Below are 17,497 nucleotides of genomic sequence, written 5' to 3'. Positions count from 1 at the left end.
GGCAATAACTGGAATATGTAATACATAACCTATTCATGAATTACAAACCTGCTGAATTACTTCACAAAGAAGTCAGCACCTGTGTCCCCACATGCCATCACTCAGCCTACTCCGAGAACTTACTTGGTTGCAATTTGTCACTTTGTATCCCAACACAACTATCTAGTACAGGACACTCGGTTCTCTTTTCTCTGGAACAAGTGCTATAAAACCAGCTCAAAAATTCCCAGTAAAAACTGCCCTAGACACAAAGACAAGAGAAAGAACCATTCTTTCAAAGAATCCCATCTTTTATTATCAGTATACATGAACTTCTCCACAAGTTTAACAGGTTTCATCCTAAAACTAATTGGATTTTTTTTCTTCCATATTTCTAATGGAAATTTTTTTTCTCCCTTTTTTCACTGTTCAGGAACTTTCTCCAATTAAGCCTAAATTTATTCTTGATGAGTATACCCAAGTTCAACTTTAAAGAACAGCTGTAAATTTAAGGTGATTTCCTAGGTCACAGGAAAACGTCCGTGATAATGTATTACTTACTATACTTCCCTGATAATGTATTCTTAGTCTTACTGTCTCAGCTATATTAGCTTAAACAAAGGAATACTTTTTCTAGCTTAGATATACCCCAAAACCTGACCAGCTGTGATACCATCCCAAGAATTGAGGGAACACAGCAGCTTTTCAAGACAGATTTTCCATAATGGTCTTACCCTGTTAAGCTGAAATAAATCCAAGATCTTCCTCTCCACATGTGGAATTTTCAGTGTGCATCCTTGAAGCTCCCAAAACTTTGCAATCTGGTCCAGAAAATTCAGCTTTACACGAGTTTGGGCCTGAAACCAAGCAACCAAACAAGTGAAGTGCATGCTAAAAGCAGATGTAGGTTTTGTATAAGGTTTACAGCACTGCAGCTGTAAACTGCCCAGATCTGCCCTCTGCAAGAGTCATTTTGCATTTTTCCCCTCTCATCATTTGAAGAACAATAAATTCCATGCAGATACCATTGATGGTATCTGTATTTTTCCTTTAGCCACTTTTTGTTACCTTTTACTGCACTGAGAGAAGTACTTTCAGAGAACAACCAAACAGTAAGTGATTATTGCTAAAAGCTCCCTAAACCAGCTGCATTGTCAGGATTTATTGCATTTACTACATTAATTATTGCAGTAGTTTATTACTATTTGGTTTATTTGCAATAAACCAAAAATAAATCAATATTTTTTTAAAAAAAAAACTTTAAAGTTTTTTCTTCTGTTATCACTTCTCACTCCCAGGTGTATTTGTTTCACTTTTAAGAATACAAATGGGTCAGGGCAGGGAAAGCCTGGCTGGTTGCACAGCAATTACCACAGGAAGATCACTGCACTGCTGCTACGTAAGAGCAACAACTTAAATTTTGACATATCTTATTTTCAGCACATTTTCTTATCTCAAGATAAAAAATGGCCATGTCTGTATAGATTAGCTTGTCTGCAAACTCCAAGGAGTTCTGAACAGCTTGTGGTCACACAAATCTCTCTCTTAGCATTCTAAGCCAGCATCTGAGTCCTTCCCCAGCACTTCACACAACCATGTGGGCTTTAAAAACCAAGAATCAGGAGAATAATCAGGCACAGAGTCATCATCATCCCAAATGGTACCAGCACAGAGCCAAGCAGGACTCCTCACACTCCCCTTCAGTGTCAATTCATTGAAGCTGTGAATGAAAGTGCTTGTGAACAGCAAATTTCCAAACTGAATCCAGATTTTGCAATTGTTTCTTCCAAAAGGTTGGCTATTTTTAAAGCACTCCAAGTGTTTCATTTTCATCTCTTTTCCTTTTGAAAGATGCTGTATGAGTGCAAAACACAAACACAGATCTGTGGCTCTGGACAGTTTAACTACTTAGAAGTGCCTTTGTGGAAAAGGCCTAAATTATGTCCTTTTAATGAGCATTAACATTACTTTTATGCCTGGAATGTTTCTAACTAGGTTTTGAAACAGATGAATTTCCGTGCTAATTAAAAATTGCTGTTCGTGGTCCAGAGTGCTGTCAGCTCATGGCCAAGTCTGGAAAATATCATCTCCCAAAAACACACAGACACATTTGGGAGCAGAAGTACTGCTCAGCTTTCCAGTTTACCTCCAGTTCATTGAGCCTCTGGATCCTTGGTGTGAAGTGAAGCTTGTCAACATCGCATGCAAATGGAGGCTGCCAGTCCTGGAAAACACAAGGGCTCCATCAAAAGATCAGGAAAAGGAAGTTTCTGCAACACTCAAAAGCCAAGGGAGCCCAAAGCGTGAAAAGGCTCCTGTAGTCTCCAGAGCATCCTCAGCCCCACCAGAACACTGAACTTGGCACAGAGGGCACTCGGTGGCTGCACCCTGACTTGTGAGGGAGCCAGGGCTGTGCTGATACTCAAATCCTCTCACCTGGAACAAGTGCAGAGAGCAGGAACCATGAGAAACATGAGTGAGTGCCACTGTCTACTCCTTAGAACACTTCACCATGCCTCAGAAATAGATAATGGAACCACAAAACCAATTGCATTTTGGAACTGATGACCTGTCCTGCATTGTAAGGCTCCACAGAATCATGGAATCACCAAGGCTGGAAAAGCCCTTTATGATCATTGAGTCCAACTTTTAACCCATCACCACCACGTTCACCACTAACCCATGTCCCCAGGTGCCACATCCACACATCTTCAAACACTTCCAGGGATGGTAACTCCACCAATGCCCTGGGCAACCTGTGCCAATGCTTAACAATTTCCTTGGCTGCAAACATTCAGGAAGAGCTGGAATATGACCAATTTTAAAAAAGATTATTATTGCTTTGATAAAATACCTGCAACTGAAGTGTTATTTATAAACACAACTATAAAGCTGATCTATCTTTTAGATCTCTGACATTTACTACACACACTTGGTTTGGCAATACTCAACTTCACAAAACCAAATTAGATTTGATTTAAACTTGACAGGAATTTATAAAGTTATCTTATTACCACTAATTACAGAATGAAGATAATGAACAAGTGAGCTACTGACAGTGGAGTAAGACAGAGCTTTGCTTCAGGAAAAAGAAAACCTTTATTCAGTATTGGGTGGCTGAGACAACTGGAGTAAGATCAGCATCATAAGCAATTTTAGATTCACAGAGAATATGAAAACTGGAGTTAAAACCAATCATACATGGTTTCCAAAACGATTGTCTTACAAACAAGGAGCAAGATTCACCAAGAGTGTGGAGAAGCTGAAGAGCAAAGACGGCCACCAATCCATCTGTACATTTTACCAAGCTTGCATTGACTAATCCAGACCTCAAAATTGGTAGTTGAAGTTTTTTGATCCTGCAAGGCACTTGCAGCACATCACAACTTGATAATGCCAGTGGAAATTAACATTTGAATTGGAAATTTGACAATGGTGGGGAGTCAGGATGACGTATTATCCAGAGAATACTCATTCCTTGAGCAGTGGGACACATTTCTCGATTATTTTCCTGCTTTAAACCACAAGACTGCCTGGTGCCCAAAGACATGTTCTTGAGAAACTCGATAACACTAACCCTTCTTTTACTGCCTATTATCTATGCCAGAAAACCAAATGCAATGAAACCATCAAGTCTGAGGAAGAGAACTGACATTCTTTTCTAATATCCCATAGTCTGATGAATCATTTAGGGCCCTCAAGCCGTAAGATGAGAAGCACAACTGGGAACAGTTGGGCAGGATCTGAAGTATTGTACTTCAACAGGACAAATCTGACTCTCAGGCTGAACTAACTGGTTACATCATGAGTCACAACTCCAGAGTCTGCTCTGCACCAAAGACAGGGAGACAGGAGACAGGCACTGAGACCAGTGGTGATGACACGCAGGACCCTTGAGACACTGGGGATAGAATTAAACTGCCCAAGGGAGAACTGTAGGGAGCTTTGCTTAGGCTGAGAGTAAATGAAACCTTGAGGGCTGAGCTGCCTCTGGCTTTGCTAAGCAGTAAGCCAAGGCTGTCCCCAGGTAGACTGTGCATTACCCCAGACCAGATACTCTAATAAGGCTCTGCAGGGGATAAGAACCAGGAATAAGATGAACACGAGCAAGAATTCAGCTCACGCAGGCAATGACACCACCCCTGAAACTGTCACCAGTCTAGGCTGTCCTTCATGGCCACCACCTGCAGTTACTGCACTGGCAACCTGTCAAGGAAGCCAAGGAAGGGAGGGGCCAGCACAGGAGACTCTTCTGGTCAGACCACATGTCTGCTGGCATAGGCTGCTGCTCTGGGCAGAGCCCAGAGGAAAGACTGCATGCCACTGGGCGCAACAGGAGGAACAGGATCCATCCCTACATGCTCCTACAGGCTCTAGCTCATGCTCAGACCAAAGAAATCCAGCTCCAAGGGTGCCTAGGGCAGACACAGACCTGATCCATGTCAGACAGTACAGAGCAGGCTAGTCCCCTCTACTTATGGAAGCAAATAAGGAAGTTTATGTGCATGATCTTCCAGAAACACCTCGTTCACAGCATGGCACCCTAGACATCCTGCTCCAGAATTAGCTGATTATCTCCATGATCTCCATGTGTCTATTTATTACTGACTGGTGCATGTTTGGGGACAGTCTTTCCTGTTTGGCCAAAGACACTGGCTCTGGCAAAGCACCAGTCACCTACTGTGTTGGAGAAGTAACATGACTCCAGACAACACAACAGGCATTTCCTACACCTGCAGTTTTGAAGTTTACCAATGACTAAATGACAACACACACACACACCAAGACACCCTCCTGGCACGTCAGCTGTTTCTCAAAGATAAGCTCTGGAAACTCCATTTATTCAACAGCACTTTCCAGAAAGTGACTTTTCAGCCTATCAGGCAGATGAGTTCATCAGTCAGAATCAAACATTCAACAGCCTTAAAAGTGTTTCACTTTTAGCAAGGAGAAAGTCATTGCAAGAGCTTCTGCTGGGTGATGGTAAATTGGCTTAATGAGAGGAACACTGGATTGACTCCAGCTTCTGAGGTTTTCAAACAGGTACCTTAGAAGATGCTGAGTTGGGAGTCCATCAGGATCATCACATCCAACTCCTGGCCCTGCACAGACACCTCAACAATTTCACCCAGTGTCTGGGAGCACTGTCCAGACACTTCTGGAACTCATACAGGCTCAGAGCTGTGCCCATTCCCTGGAGAGCCTGTTCAGTGCCCCAGCACCGTCTGGGAAAGAACCTTTTCCTGATATCCAACCTGAATATCCCCCAGCTCAGCTCCAGCCATCCCCATGAGTCCTGTCACTTGTCATGACAGGGAACAGATCAGTACCTGACCCTCTGCTGTCCCTCATGAGGACATTGAAGATGTCAGTGAGGTCTGCCCTCAGTCTCTTCTGGGCTGAACAAACCAAGTGACCTCAGCTGCTCCTCATGAGGCTTCCCCTCCAGACCCTCCACCATTCTCATGGCACTCCCTAGGTTGCTCTCCTATGACTTCATGTCTTTTTTATATTGTAGTGCTCAAAACTGCACCCAGGACTTGAGGTGAGGCTGCAGTAGCACAGGTAGAGCTGAGGGAAATAATATGCCATAATAATAATAATAACAATAATAACAATAATAATAATAATAATAATAATAATAATAATAATAATAATAATAATAATAATAGTAATGCCATATATAATATATTACATTAGATTATTATAAAACCACTCCTGGCTTTACAACCACACTACAGCACATCCCACTGAACACAAACTGTGTCAGATGACACTGTTACAGACCCACAGCCATTCACCATCTGGAGAAATGACAGCAGGTATAGCAGACAGTCCATCCTGACTGTCAGAGAGTCATTTTAAAGACACAACAAGTTTATTTTGGAGCATCCAAACTACTCAAAGTTGATATAACCAATAAGGATAATATTTATCTTTCTCTATTCCACAGTATGGCAAGTTGCTCAAGTCCTAAACAAGATACTTTCAGCCCTTCTTTAATAAGTGTATTATTTACTCAACAGAAATCTTGGACACATTTTGAAGCACAAGTTACCAAGCCAAATGCGATGCTCACTTGCAGGCCCATGAAAAGACATTTCTGTGTGACAGAAATGCCTTTATGCACTTGGAAAGGCAGCAGCACCACGAGAGGGAGCTTTATTGTGCAGGATTCATTTGCCAAGCTGCTGAGCTCCATGAGCAGCTTTGCTGGGGAAGAGACCAGCCCCCACCCACAATGCTCCAGGCAGTCTTCCCTAAAGCTCATGCCTGGGAATCAGTAAGACTTGCCCTCTCCATCCAGCTCCTCAAAGGAACCGGTTTGGATTTTCCTGTTTTAAAAAATGAATTTTAAAAGCTTAAGAAGTTTCAAGCGTCTTCCCACAACCATGCTGAGCATTAAGTATACACAGAAAGCAAGAAAACATTAATTTCCTAAAAAAATCAGTTCTTACTCCACCAGGACTCTTCATCTGAAATGACTCTATCATATTCTGTTGTCCATCCCTGACTGTTACAAGCCTGCAAGGGACAAACAAAACCCTGTGCCCACCTTAGCCTGCGATTGTGAGAAACCTGTCATCAAATCCAGGCAAAAATGAGAATGACTTCAAAATTCCAAACCCTTCTATAAACTTGAGGGACAAATCCAGCCATGCAGAAGGCACACTTTAAGGATTACATTAATATTTCAAGCAGTAATGTGAACTACAAATGGTCAGCAGAATTATTTCTGTGATTTCCATATTCCAGCTCCCAACTGAGCTGTTCCAGGGATGTCAGGCTTCAGAGCACTGCATTTCAGCTGGCAAACCTGCACCTCACCCAAACTCACTAATTAAAATTGAACCACCCCTACCTCTATGAATTCAAGTGAACAAGAAATTACCACTGTCCCTGGTAAGCCGTTCTACAAGTTGGTTGGCTTCAGCTTTTCTTCTTCCCTTATCCTCATGTCCTTTATAACCAAATCCCTTGTCTGCTGGCTGCCAAAGCAGCTATTCCTGAATCCTTCCCGGAAGAAATGTTTCAAGACATTTTTCAATAAACAAACACTTTTTTTTTCCTCTTTACAGAACAAGCTTTCCAGTCTTGCAAATAAAAGGGTTTTTTCCTTGGGTTTTTTTCTGAAGTCTCATATTTTTTCAACGTCTTTTGAAAACTGCAAGCAGCATTTTACTTGCAGTCTCTCCTGTGTCTGACACAAAAAAAAAAGACAGCCCTTTCATTCCTTTGCTAGACAGCAGTTCATAGTAAGATCCAAAGGAATATCTTAGCAATTCTTGCCAGAGAAACACATTCATTCAGCGAACTGCAGCAAATTCCCCCCTTCCTGGGATGCCCACCCTGAGAGTCTGACCTACATTCTTTGTTCCCACATCTATGATCTTGCCTTGGCAAAGGTGTTCCATGATTGCTGCCTCTGAGAGGAAGGGAGCACCACTCGGTGACTCAGGAGGTCCTTTGCATCTCCTGGTTTTATGACTACATTAAAAACACACTTGGAGCTCAGATGGCAGAATCCACAGAAAGCCATTAGCAGCCGGCAGTGGGTCAGCCACAAAGCTCTCGTCTAACGGGAACTAATCCCTCTGTGACCCTGTTAAAGGCTAACATTAGCTGGGAACTCCAACCATCAGCTAACCCAGTTTGTGATGAATACTCCTTCCTTGGTCATTTTGAATGGAGGAGATTTTTCCATCAAACCCCCTGAATTCCCCCTTGCCAATAAAGGACCTTGGGTGCACTAACCCACCTTATGTGCAGAACTCTCCAAACAGAAGCCTGGTGGAGTATTTCTTATTTGAGACAAAATTGGCTCTGTTCTGTATTGCAGACTAGCAAAGGAGAACAGACACAACCACAGATCCTTCTGATCTGAGAACCACAGCCAAGGATGGGTGTAGACTGGGAAACACCTCTCTAGACCCCAGTGCTTCTGTACCACCTCCACACCTGGAGAGAAATAAAGGCTCAGGTAAGCTGGAGATGATTCTCAAGCATCAGGGCCAGCTGCTCCTTGGGATCCAAAGGCAGAGAGGAAGGACAGAAACTACACACAGGGTTTGAACCTCTAAACGTAACCAGCAGCAGGGCTCACACACAGGAGATACCTGGAGATACCAGGCTCTTCTCCATGCACTCAAGGAACTCTCTCCTGCACTCAAGGAACAGATAAACCACCACTGTACCAGCAGCACTGAACGTACAGCTGGGGATGGAGGGGCTGTTGGGATCAGCAAATCCCAGATCCCTGATTCACTTCAGAGCACTGACCAAGACCCTGAAAGAGAGCATCCATCAGGGCTGGGGCCAGACCCAGCTGTGAGTGTCAGAGTGCACCAGACCTCAAGAGCTGCTGCCACCTCCCCTCACAAGGCACAGGACCCGTGGGCAGACCTTTGCTCTGATCCCCAGCACGCTGCCAGAGCGTGTGTGACCTGCACAGACAGCACACTCTGTTCCTCAGGCTGTCCCATCACAGCCCCTGGAGTGAGTCCATATCCTCTCCAGAGCTGTAACTGGCAGCTTTCAAACCTCAGTTTCACTCCCAGCGTAACTCAGATTAGGAAAAGACCTGATTTCACAGCCATCCAGAATAGCTGTGGACAACTCCACCAGCCTCAGCTGCCCAGGGATTCCCTGCAGCTCCCACCATCCACTGCCCTGGCTCTCCACAACATCCTCCCTTTCCAGCTGCTCAGGTTCACCATCCCAGCCAAAGATCTGTTCCCAAGGAAGACTTTTCACTCACACACTCCCAAAGGCAGCAGGATGGATGATCCCACAAGTTCTTCCTGACTTCTAAAAACACTCAACCTGGTCTTGTGGACATGGACACAGCATTTCCCCCAGCACATCTCAGACATAACCCCGGCAACTGGGATTGAGAGGAAGCATGTCCTAATGGATGCATGGTATGGTTTGCTTCACCCACTGGCAGCTTTGGTTTTAGTGCTGGGCAAGGGAGCCATGTTTAGTTTTAAACTGCATTTCCAGCTATTAGCTACCTGACTATCTTAAGTTAAACAAAAAACTACAGAAATTCTGTCTATGTTATTCTTGCTCCATATGGAAAGTTCTGGACTAAATTGTTTCATCATAAATTTTCAATGAGCTGAATAGTGTGTGTTGAAAATACCTCACTGAAAAAAACTGAGGCAAAGAGAGGAAATTCTCATTGTCATTTAAGCCCATTCCAATGTTTCAGTGTTTCTGAAGAGAAGAAACCACCCATGGTGACCACAGCAGCCCTGTGCATGGCCACTGCCATTAGTAAAATAAATAATAAACTAAAAAATAATTATTCTTTTGCATAGTTTCTTGCTAATTAGAGATCAGTAAATAACCTACTCTGAATTTACCTAATTTGACAACATCAGCCCTGTGATGAATATGACAAGTTCTTCACTTAAAGCCACCATTTCCTAATGACCTTTGGCAGCTGATCTATTTTTCTTCACGTGAATTGACAGCAGGGGAACAGGAACCTCAGCACTAAAATCTCTCTTCCCCTCCCAAAATCTTCTTGTTCCCAAAATTCCCGAAAGTGGTAGAGCTACCACTTTCCATCCTTCACTTTCCCCTTCCAGCTGACCCTCTCTCAGTCAGAAATGCTGTTTCCTGACTCACCTGAGCCTGTGCCCTGCTCAGCAGGACCAGCAACTCAGGCTCAGCTTGCCAGGACTGACAGACGTGGCAGCACGTCTGGTTTCTCCCACTAAAGTTCACTCACGTGTTGTAATTGAGTTATTTCTGTGTTTTCTTTTTGATAAAATCAACTGACTGAGCTTCTGTGTATTATCAAATCTGAAGGATCATCACCATCAGCTTCCTGTTTCAGACAAAGTATTGCAATTCTCTGCATTATTTCCTGTTTTAGTGGTGGTTTATTTTATGGCTCCAGGACCAGATTGCCCGAACCTTCAGTCAAGCTGCTCCAAAACTGAACCAGTTTTTCGTTTTGTGTTTTTGTTTTCTCCATGAAAATTAAATAAGTCAAGCAACCAGCTGAATGAGAAGCCTAAACAGACCTTAAGAGGTTTAAACAACATTTAAATCAACATTGCTGCTCAAAATATGTCCCTGGAGGAGCAGGTCTAGTTCTCCCAAGCCCTGAGTTTTTAGGTTTCACCACTGAGGCTCTGCTAAGGTTAAATATTTCAAAATTCATGATGTCATGTGCCAAACTTTTCTGATGCTTCTTCGTGCCCTCTCCAGTTGTCAAATCTTTTTAAAATCCTCCAATGAATGTGAGATCCTGAACACAGATTTTTCTACTAATTTTCCCAGAGGTAAAATCTCCCATTTATCAGTGAGAAACTCCAGAGCTGCATGCACTGGCTTATCCCATCCCACCATTACACTGCTTTCCACAGAGATCTACAGTTATTTTTCTGCACTCCTTCCTCCTCTGAGATGCTCTATGCTCCTTTGTTCCAAAGGTAAACCTTCTTATTGAGTCCTACTTAAGTGATTACTGTTTCATAATATCCATTGTCTATTGGGCAACTGGGATCCCTCTAAAGCAATGAGCCACCACCATAACTCCATTCAAAATCACAGCTTTTGCTCTTCTAGACTTGTAATGAAAATTACATATCCTTGGCTTGAGGTTGTGAGACACCATTAGAAAGAGATCCTTCATTACAAACACTCATTAGTAGTTGAAATAATTTGTGATTTGGTGTATTAATTTTGCACAGTAGTAATTTTCATAATTAGAATATTGAACACAATTAATGTCTAGATATCAGACAATGACAGCACAACTGAATTAAACAAATACCTGGTCTCATGGAAAAAAATAAAACTAATTTGACCACAGTAGCATTCATACAATTGTATTCCATACTATCACCTTCCAAGTTCTTATCTGGGACTGTTCCAGACATTCCTCCACTCTGGAGCTAGTCTTGCACCCACAAAGAACTTAAACCATTAAGGAAATTCTTTCTCCGTGTTCTCAAGCTCACCAGTATTCCAGGATTTACTGAAAACTGACAGTCAATCATTTTGATAATTCCAGTGTCAATTTCTTCAAAATTCCAGCTTTGCTAATACAGACTTTCTAATATTTAAGTGCTTGATTTAATTTCTCTGGAGGCCTTAACAGGCTAATGGGACACTTCTCCATATCCACGTTATTTAGAGCAATGAAATTTAGCCTAGATGTTCTCAATTTTCATGCTTGGCCTTGGGAAAGTTATGATGTTTCTAGTACATTGTACAATACTGTGCATTTTGAAATGCATTTGTACGGTAAGGAAGGTTTAAATAATCATTATTTATTGTTTCTTCACAGCAGCAAAGCAACGATGCAACAAAGTGAAGGAAGAGTCCATCTTCAAGAAAGGCTTGGAGCATTTGATACCACTCCTGCTCACATGTTACCATTAACTCTCGAAGTTAAGCTTCACATTTTTTTGACTCTTTGCTTCCATTAATTACTATTAACTACTTACTTTGAAGAACAACTCCATTCTCAAGCAATTCTTCATTTGACCCCCTAAATGGTCCCACTGATTTGCAGACCTATCAGAAGTTTCTAGAATATAAGGCCACCACTTGACATGCCAAATTTTGGAGTAAACTTGTTTTATTTCAAACTACCAGACACTGTTTAAATGAAGAAATTCTAATAAAAAATGTTTCTAGTTCATAGAAAAAAATTTTAACTACAAAATGGCACATGATGGACTACAAGCAAGTACCCCACCCACTTTCCTGCATCCAGCTGCCCCTTCCCCCACAGACGCACAACAGACTCAAATCTAAATCTCTATGCAGCTCATTAACTACCAGGAACAACCAACATCTGAGCACTTTGCTGCCAATGGGACTCTCTACTCATGCTCCACACTGCTGACAAAAAGCCACAGAGAACAGTGCCAGTGAGCTGGTTATTGCTGCACCCTCCACCAGTCACTGCAGCATCTCAGAATCCCCAAATAAGAGCAAAGCTCAGTCATTGGTGATGGCTGCAACAAACTGAACTGGAATGAAGCGGAAGAAAACTCCTTTTGAGTGCTCAACTGGAAACTGCCATGCAGAAATCACACCTCCTGTTATATTCCTGGATGTTCTTTCATCTTGTGAACATGCAGTGATCACCCAGAATCCTCTGTCTTCCACCCAGATGTCTTCTGCACATCAGCTACCTCCATACCCCTCACGGAACAGGGCAGTCCTCCAAAGCTGCCCCACAAGAAGCCACCACAGCCGTGATTTTCTCTGGGCCCACCTGGTTCCCAGCTAATACCAGCAGAAAGAGACCATAAAAAGCCCTGCTGTTGATCCTTCAGAGCCCAGGGAGCTCTCCTATGCATGCTCCAGTGTTGAAGTATGAAAGCCAGTTCTGGAGAAGGACTTGTCTGTGAGCAAATGGGGAAGCTACATCTGGGCATCACCAGACTCACACATTATTCCATACTGTTGCTCATATACAGAAACACAAATTCATCTGCTAATAACTACACAGCAGAGTTTAAGCTAAAACAACGCCAGCTCAACCATCAAATTTTCAATTCCTCTCTCAGCACAGATCCTGACAGCTCATGGTGCTGCCTACCTGCTTCCCGGCACGTAACCAGACTGTGTGCACCGGGAGAGATTCCCTGGGATGCAGGAGATCCCAAACCTCAGCCATCACCAAACAAGGCATGCATCCAGAACACACACACTGCTGTGCAAAGGGTAGTACAGTCTTTAGCTCACAGTATTACAGACCCCTCGACTATACCAAGAAGAACAATAACTGAATATTCACTGCGGCTTCTGATCGCAGGGGGAAGGCCAGGAACTACGTCAACTAAAGGCTTTTCTGGTCGCTTTGGAAGAGCTCCCTCTATGCTCCAGGCCGCTGAACCAACCACGCACTTCACAAGTCATCCCAGGCATTATCCAGGGCAGATAAAGCCATGGGAGCTCAGCTCTCCCAAAGCCAGGCTCCACGGAACTACCCGTGCTCAGCTCTCAGCAGCTCCAACTATTTTCATCCTGCTTCTAAATACACTCCAAGAGCTGATCACATGGCCAGGCAGGCACGATACCTGGTATAATATCTGGAGCAATATCTGCCCCTGCAGGAAGAGAAGATGAGAGCGGCTGAAAATGCAGTTGCAATAAGTAATTCAGTCCTTTGGAGGGCTGTTGATTTATGATCTCCAACAGATAACATCCTACAAGTAGCTTTCTGATACAGTTTTGACTTTTTACACACGCAGCCAAGAAAGATGGGATTTTTTTTAGACGAGATGTTTCTAAAACAAAAGACACTCCCCTCAAACAAAAACATCCCAACACACTAACAAAAAACTCCCCCAAGAAACCCGACCAAAAAAACCAGCAGTTCTGATCTGTTGCTGAAACACCGTTGGCAACTTAAAACCCCAAAACATCTACTGAAAAACCCTACACAACTTCAGTGGTGACTCTGTAGCAAAAACCATCTTACCCCCTTAACTCTGAGTATCTGGCTGCCCTGCATTAAAAGAAGCCCTGGCACATTCTACCAGGACACAGAGTCAAGAGCAGTCTTCACACAGCAGTCGCGGATTCTTCCTCCAGAGAGCTGAAACACCTTCCTTCCTCTCCAGCAAAATTCACATTATTCACTCTGCTACAAACATTTCTGCCACCTCAGACATTAACTCAGCAAGTTGCCAGTATTTTTATTCAGAAGGAAAAGGATGGACACAACAGGAGTCCCAGCAACAACCAAGACATGAAAGCGAGGAGTGTGTGTTTCTGAACATTATTTCTTTGAAGTCAAAGTCTCCCTCGCAAAACTTCAGTCTATAGAACTGTTCTGTCAGCTTCTCCCCTTGCTGGAGAAGATGCAAGCTCAGGGCCTGTTTAACATTCTATGCTAGTTGTTGCCCTCATGTTAACTGCCTTACCCGGCTGCACCACCCCAAGACTTGCACCACTCTCCACTTAGGGAAAGAGCATTTCACTCAAAATAAAGATGATTCACACGTTGTTTAATTAGATTTTTTTACTTCGAGAAGCTCCTCTTCTCACCACTGTGGGTGTTCATACCTTTAAACAAACTAACAATTTTGACTGCACAAAACTATGGTTCTAAGATCGTCAAGCATTTCTTAGTAAATTGAGTCGACCAACAAGGGGAAATCAGAATTCATACTCTAGTTTTGAGCTTACTACACCATCGGTCGAGACGATGACGATGAAGATGAAGGCTTACTACTTCTTCCCACTGTGGATTGCATTCTAAAATGGTGGCCATGTCTGTCTAGGCTTCAGCTCGCAGAGCCACTAGCCAAACTCCCGGCTGCGGAGTTTGGTCTTGTCCAACTTGAGAAACAGTTCTCTGTGCTAAAAGTGCGCCGAGGCAGGGGAGGCCGCGGCGGGGCCGGGGGGATTCGCTCCCCGCCGCCCCCGGCCCCACATCGCCACAATGCCAACATGGAGGGCAGCACCCCGGCACCTCCTCCGGGGCTCGGCGGGGCCGCTGCGGCCGCGAGGCCCCGGCCAAGCTGGGGAGCCGGGCAGAGGCTGGGGCAGCTGTCCCCCCGCCCCCGCTCCCTCCACGGCCGCTCTGGCGACTCCCCAGTGGGAGCTCCGACACTTGGGAGCCACTTCGCGGAGGGAGCGGTCGGCACCTCCGGTCCCCTCAGCCCCGGCCGGTGAAACTTCCGAGGGGCGGCGGGGCGGCCCCGCCTGCCCGGGGTCACCTGCGCGGCCGCGGGCCGGGGGGAGCCGGGCCGGGCCCCACACAAAGGCCGCTCCCGGCGGCGCCATGCGGGAACTCACCGGCGGCGGCCGCACCTTGCAGATGCCGGTCTGCTCGGCGATGGGCCGGATCTTGTGGATGAAGGCGAAGGGGTCGGCGAACTCCTCCCAGCTGGGCTCGAAGACGGGACACTCGGGCGGGGGCAGGAACTCGGCCATGGCCCGGCCGGGGCGGCCGCTCCGCTCCGCGCTCCGAACAATCTCCGGAGCCGCCGCGCTCCGTGCACGTCCGCGGGGGGGCCGGGGCTGGGAAAAGAGTCCGCCCGGCCCGGGCAGGGGAGGGGGCGCGGCTGTCCCGCCCCGCCCGCGCCTTTGTGAGGGGGCGCCGGGGCTGGACTGGGGAGGGCCCGTTGGGGGCGGGGGGAAGAGGCAGCGGCGGCTCCTCCGGAGCGCGGCCTGGCCCGCGCGGCGCCGATCCCACGCCCGCTACCCGGACGCCGGCAGAGAGCGAGGCCCCGAGAGCGCCGCTCACCGTGGCCGCTGGGGGTCCCTCCCGGTGCCCCCCGCCCCGCCGGGCCGAAGCTCCACGCCCCCTAATCCCGCCGCCTTTGTGCGCGGCCCCCCGCCCCAGGCGCGCTGCGGCCGCTCCCCCCAGCACCGCTGGTTCGGGGAGGCCCCGGGGCCGCGGTCCCCGCCCGCCGTGCCCCGCGACCCGGGCCGGTCCGTCCCGCCCCCCCGCGCGGAGCCGCCGGCGCTGTGTTTACATGCGCGGAGGGATCCGCACAGCTGACAGCGGACCACGGCCGGCGCTTCTTTTTTTAAAGAGCCTCTCCGCGCGCCGCCATTGGCTGCGCACGGCTCACGTCACGCGCGGGGCGGGGCCGTTCGCCTCCGCGCGGCCGCATTGTCTGCCCCGGCCGCGGAGCCCCCGCGGCCCCGGCCCGGCCCCTTTGTTCGGGGGGAGCCGCGCTATTGTCCTGCCCGCCGGCCCCGGGCAGCCCGGGGGCAAGGAGCGCTCCTGGTCCCGAGGGAGCGCAGAGAGCTGCCCCCCTCCCGCTCCTCCCACGCCCCGGCCGTGAGCGGGGCTCCCCCCGCAGGGGGTCCCACACGGGGCGGTCCCGGCCCCAGCAGCGGGGCTGGGGGGCGGTGCCGGGCGGGGGAGGGGCGGCCCCGCCGCAGCAGGCGCTGCACGTAGCGCACGTGCGCGGGGGGGCGGCCCCGCTCCCGCCCCGGCCCGGCCCCCCCGGCCGGCACCGCCCCCGGGCCCGAGGGACCCCCGAGAGCCCCCACCCCGCCAGAGCCGGGCCTTCCGCGGCCCTGAAGCCACAAAGTCACCCTCAGCACTTCAAGCCACCGGTCCGCAGCGCAGCCATCCCGGGTGCTGTCACTTCCGACAATCAAACAATTGCAACTTTTGAGACGTGCACACACAATGCTCAGGGTGTCATTTTCTGTAAAACTTCACTTACTGGCTTTAAATTTCCACTAAAACCCAGAAAAGGGTCCACTGTTAACTGCCGTGGCTAAAGCAGTAACACCGCAGGCAGGAATTCGGGCACCAAGGCCCTCAGTTTACCCCACTGCACACTGCCCCAGTGCTCATGGCATCAGCTGCTCCCACTGCAGAGGAACACCTTCCCCAGGAGATGGGATGAGGAGGAAGCTGTCGCTGTCAGCTCTCCACACTACTGTTCACACTTACAGTAAATCAAAAATTTATAAAACTCCTCGGGGCCAGTTTAGGACAAACCTAATTCTTCTCCTCACTTTAAAACGGAAGAAAAAAAGAAAGCAGACACAGCTTTTGTAAAGCATTTGTGTAAGCAGTGCCAAAGGGAGCGATCCCTCTCTGAGCTGTCCCTGCTGGAGCCTCCGGGGGGGATGCAGAGGAGCAGGACCCACACCCCAGGGGTTGTTGGCCATGGCTCAGAGAAGGCTGCCACAGCACAAGGCACCAGCTCTAAACCTGGCAGCACAGGCTGCTCTCCATCCCAACCTGGGCTCAGGGGCTGTGCTGGACCATCACCTTCTGGAGAGAATACTAAAGCTGGTACATCACCTTCCTCAGCTGGTCTGCAGCACATCCCAAACTTGAGGGGCTCTGGCAGGGAGAACACTACCTTTAAAACTTTGTGTCTGACTGCCTCTGAGGGGCAGGGATGTTTGAACAACAGCAGATTATGGTGTTTCACAAATAAATCCATTTCTGCAATGATTCCCTGAGGACTCCTTTCATCAGAGCTGAAGGACCACATTCAGCAGGACTGTTTCTCTCTTCAGTCACATCTAAAGGCCTCCCATGGGGCTGTGATGAAAAAGCACTCAGACATAGGTTTTTTTACTTAGGTAGTTCTGACGGAGGAGAAAAAGCACTTGCTACAAAGATCTGAAGATGAGCAGAGCAGGGAGATCAAGAGATGACCCAGAGATAAAAAACAGGTACCTTGAAGGGAGAGCAAAGTGGTTTGGGGTGGATAAGATGGAGATTTAAGGAAAGCAGGAAGCCTTGGAGGTTCTGTGTATCCCATCAGGCATCTTACTTGTCTTTCCTGCTAACCTTGCTACCTGCTAACAAAAACACTTCATCACCACAAATGTGTACTTCTGCAAGTTGCCTTCTCTGTCTTCCCTCTGCTGTGACATCTGCAGTGTTTGTTCTGTTCAGGGGATTAGTGTGGCACAGCAGTGTCTGCCTTAGAAACCCAATTCCCCAAGTGTTAGAGGCAGAAGCTGCAGGAAGGAAAGCTGATTTCCCCCAGCTGGAATGAGAGTGCAGACATTCTTTCTTCATGGTTGAGTGCCATTAATAGACACCTTT

General features: G+C 47.2%; 1 protein-coding gene across 1 annotated transcript in view; it reads right to left on the bottom strand.

Annotated features, from left to right (window-relative positions):
- KDM5B (lysine demethylase 5B) overlaps positions 1–14,985 on the bottom strand; it is a 54,891-nt gene extending 39,906 nt beyond the window's left edge. The window contains exons 1-3 of the mRNA XM_033080074.2: positions 14,761–14,985; positions 2,126–2,203; positions 714–836 (exon numbers count right to left, since the gene is read on the bottom strand). Of these exons, the coding sequence (XP_032935965.1) occupies positions 714–836; positions 2,126–2,203; positions 14,761–14,898 (339 nt within the window). The 5' untranslated portion in view covers positions 14,899–14,985. The remainder of the gene's footprint in view (positions 1–713; positions 837–2,125; positions 2,204–14,760) is intronic.
- Between the last annotated feature and the right edge of the window lie 2,512 nt (positions 14,986–17,497).

The sequence above is a fragment of the Catharus ustulatus genome, chromosome 25 (assembly GCF_009819885.2).
Source record: "Catharus ustulatus isolate bCatUst1 chromosome 25, bCatUst1.pri.v2, whole genome shotgun sequence".
Lineage (NCBI taxonomy): Eukaryota > Metazoa > Chordata > Aves > Passeriformes > Turdidae > Catharus > Catharus ustulatus.
This window is presented reverse-complemented; position numbering and strand designations above follow the sequence as displayed.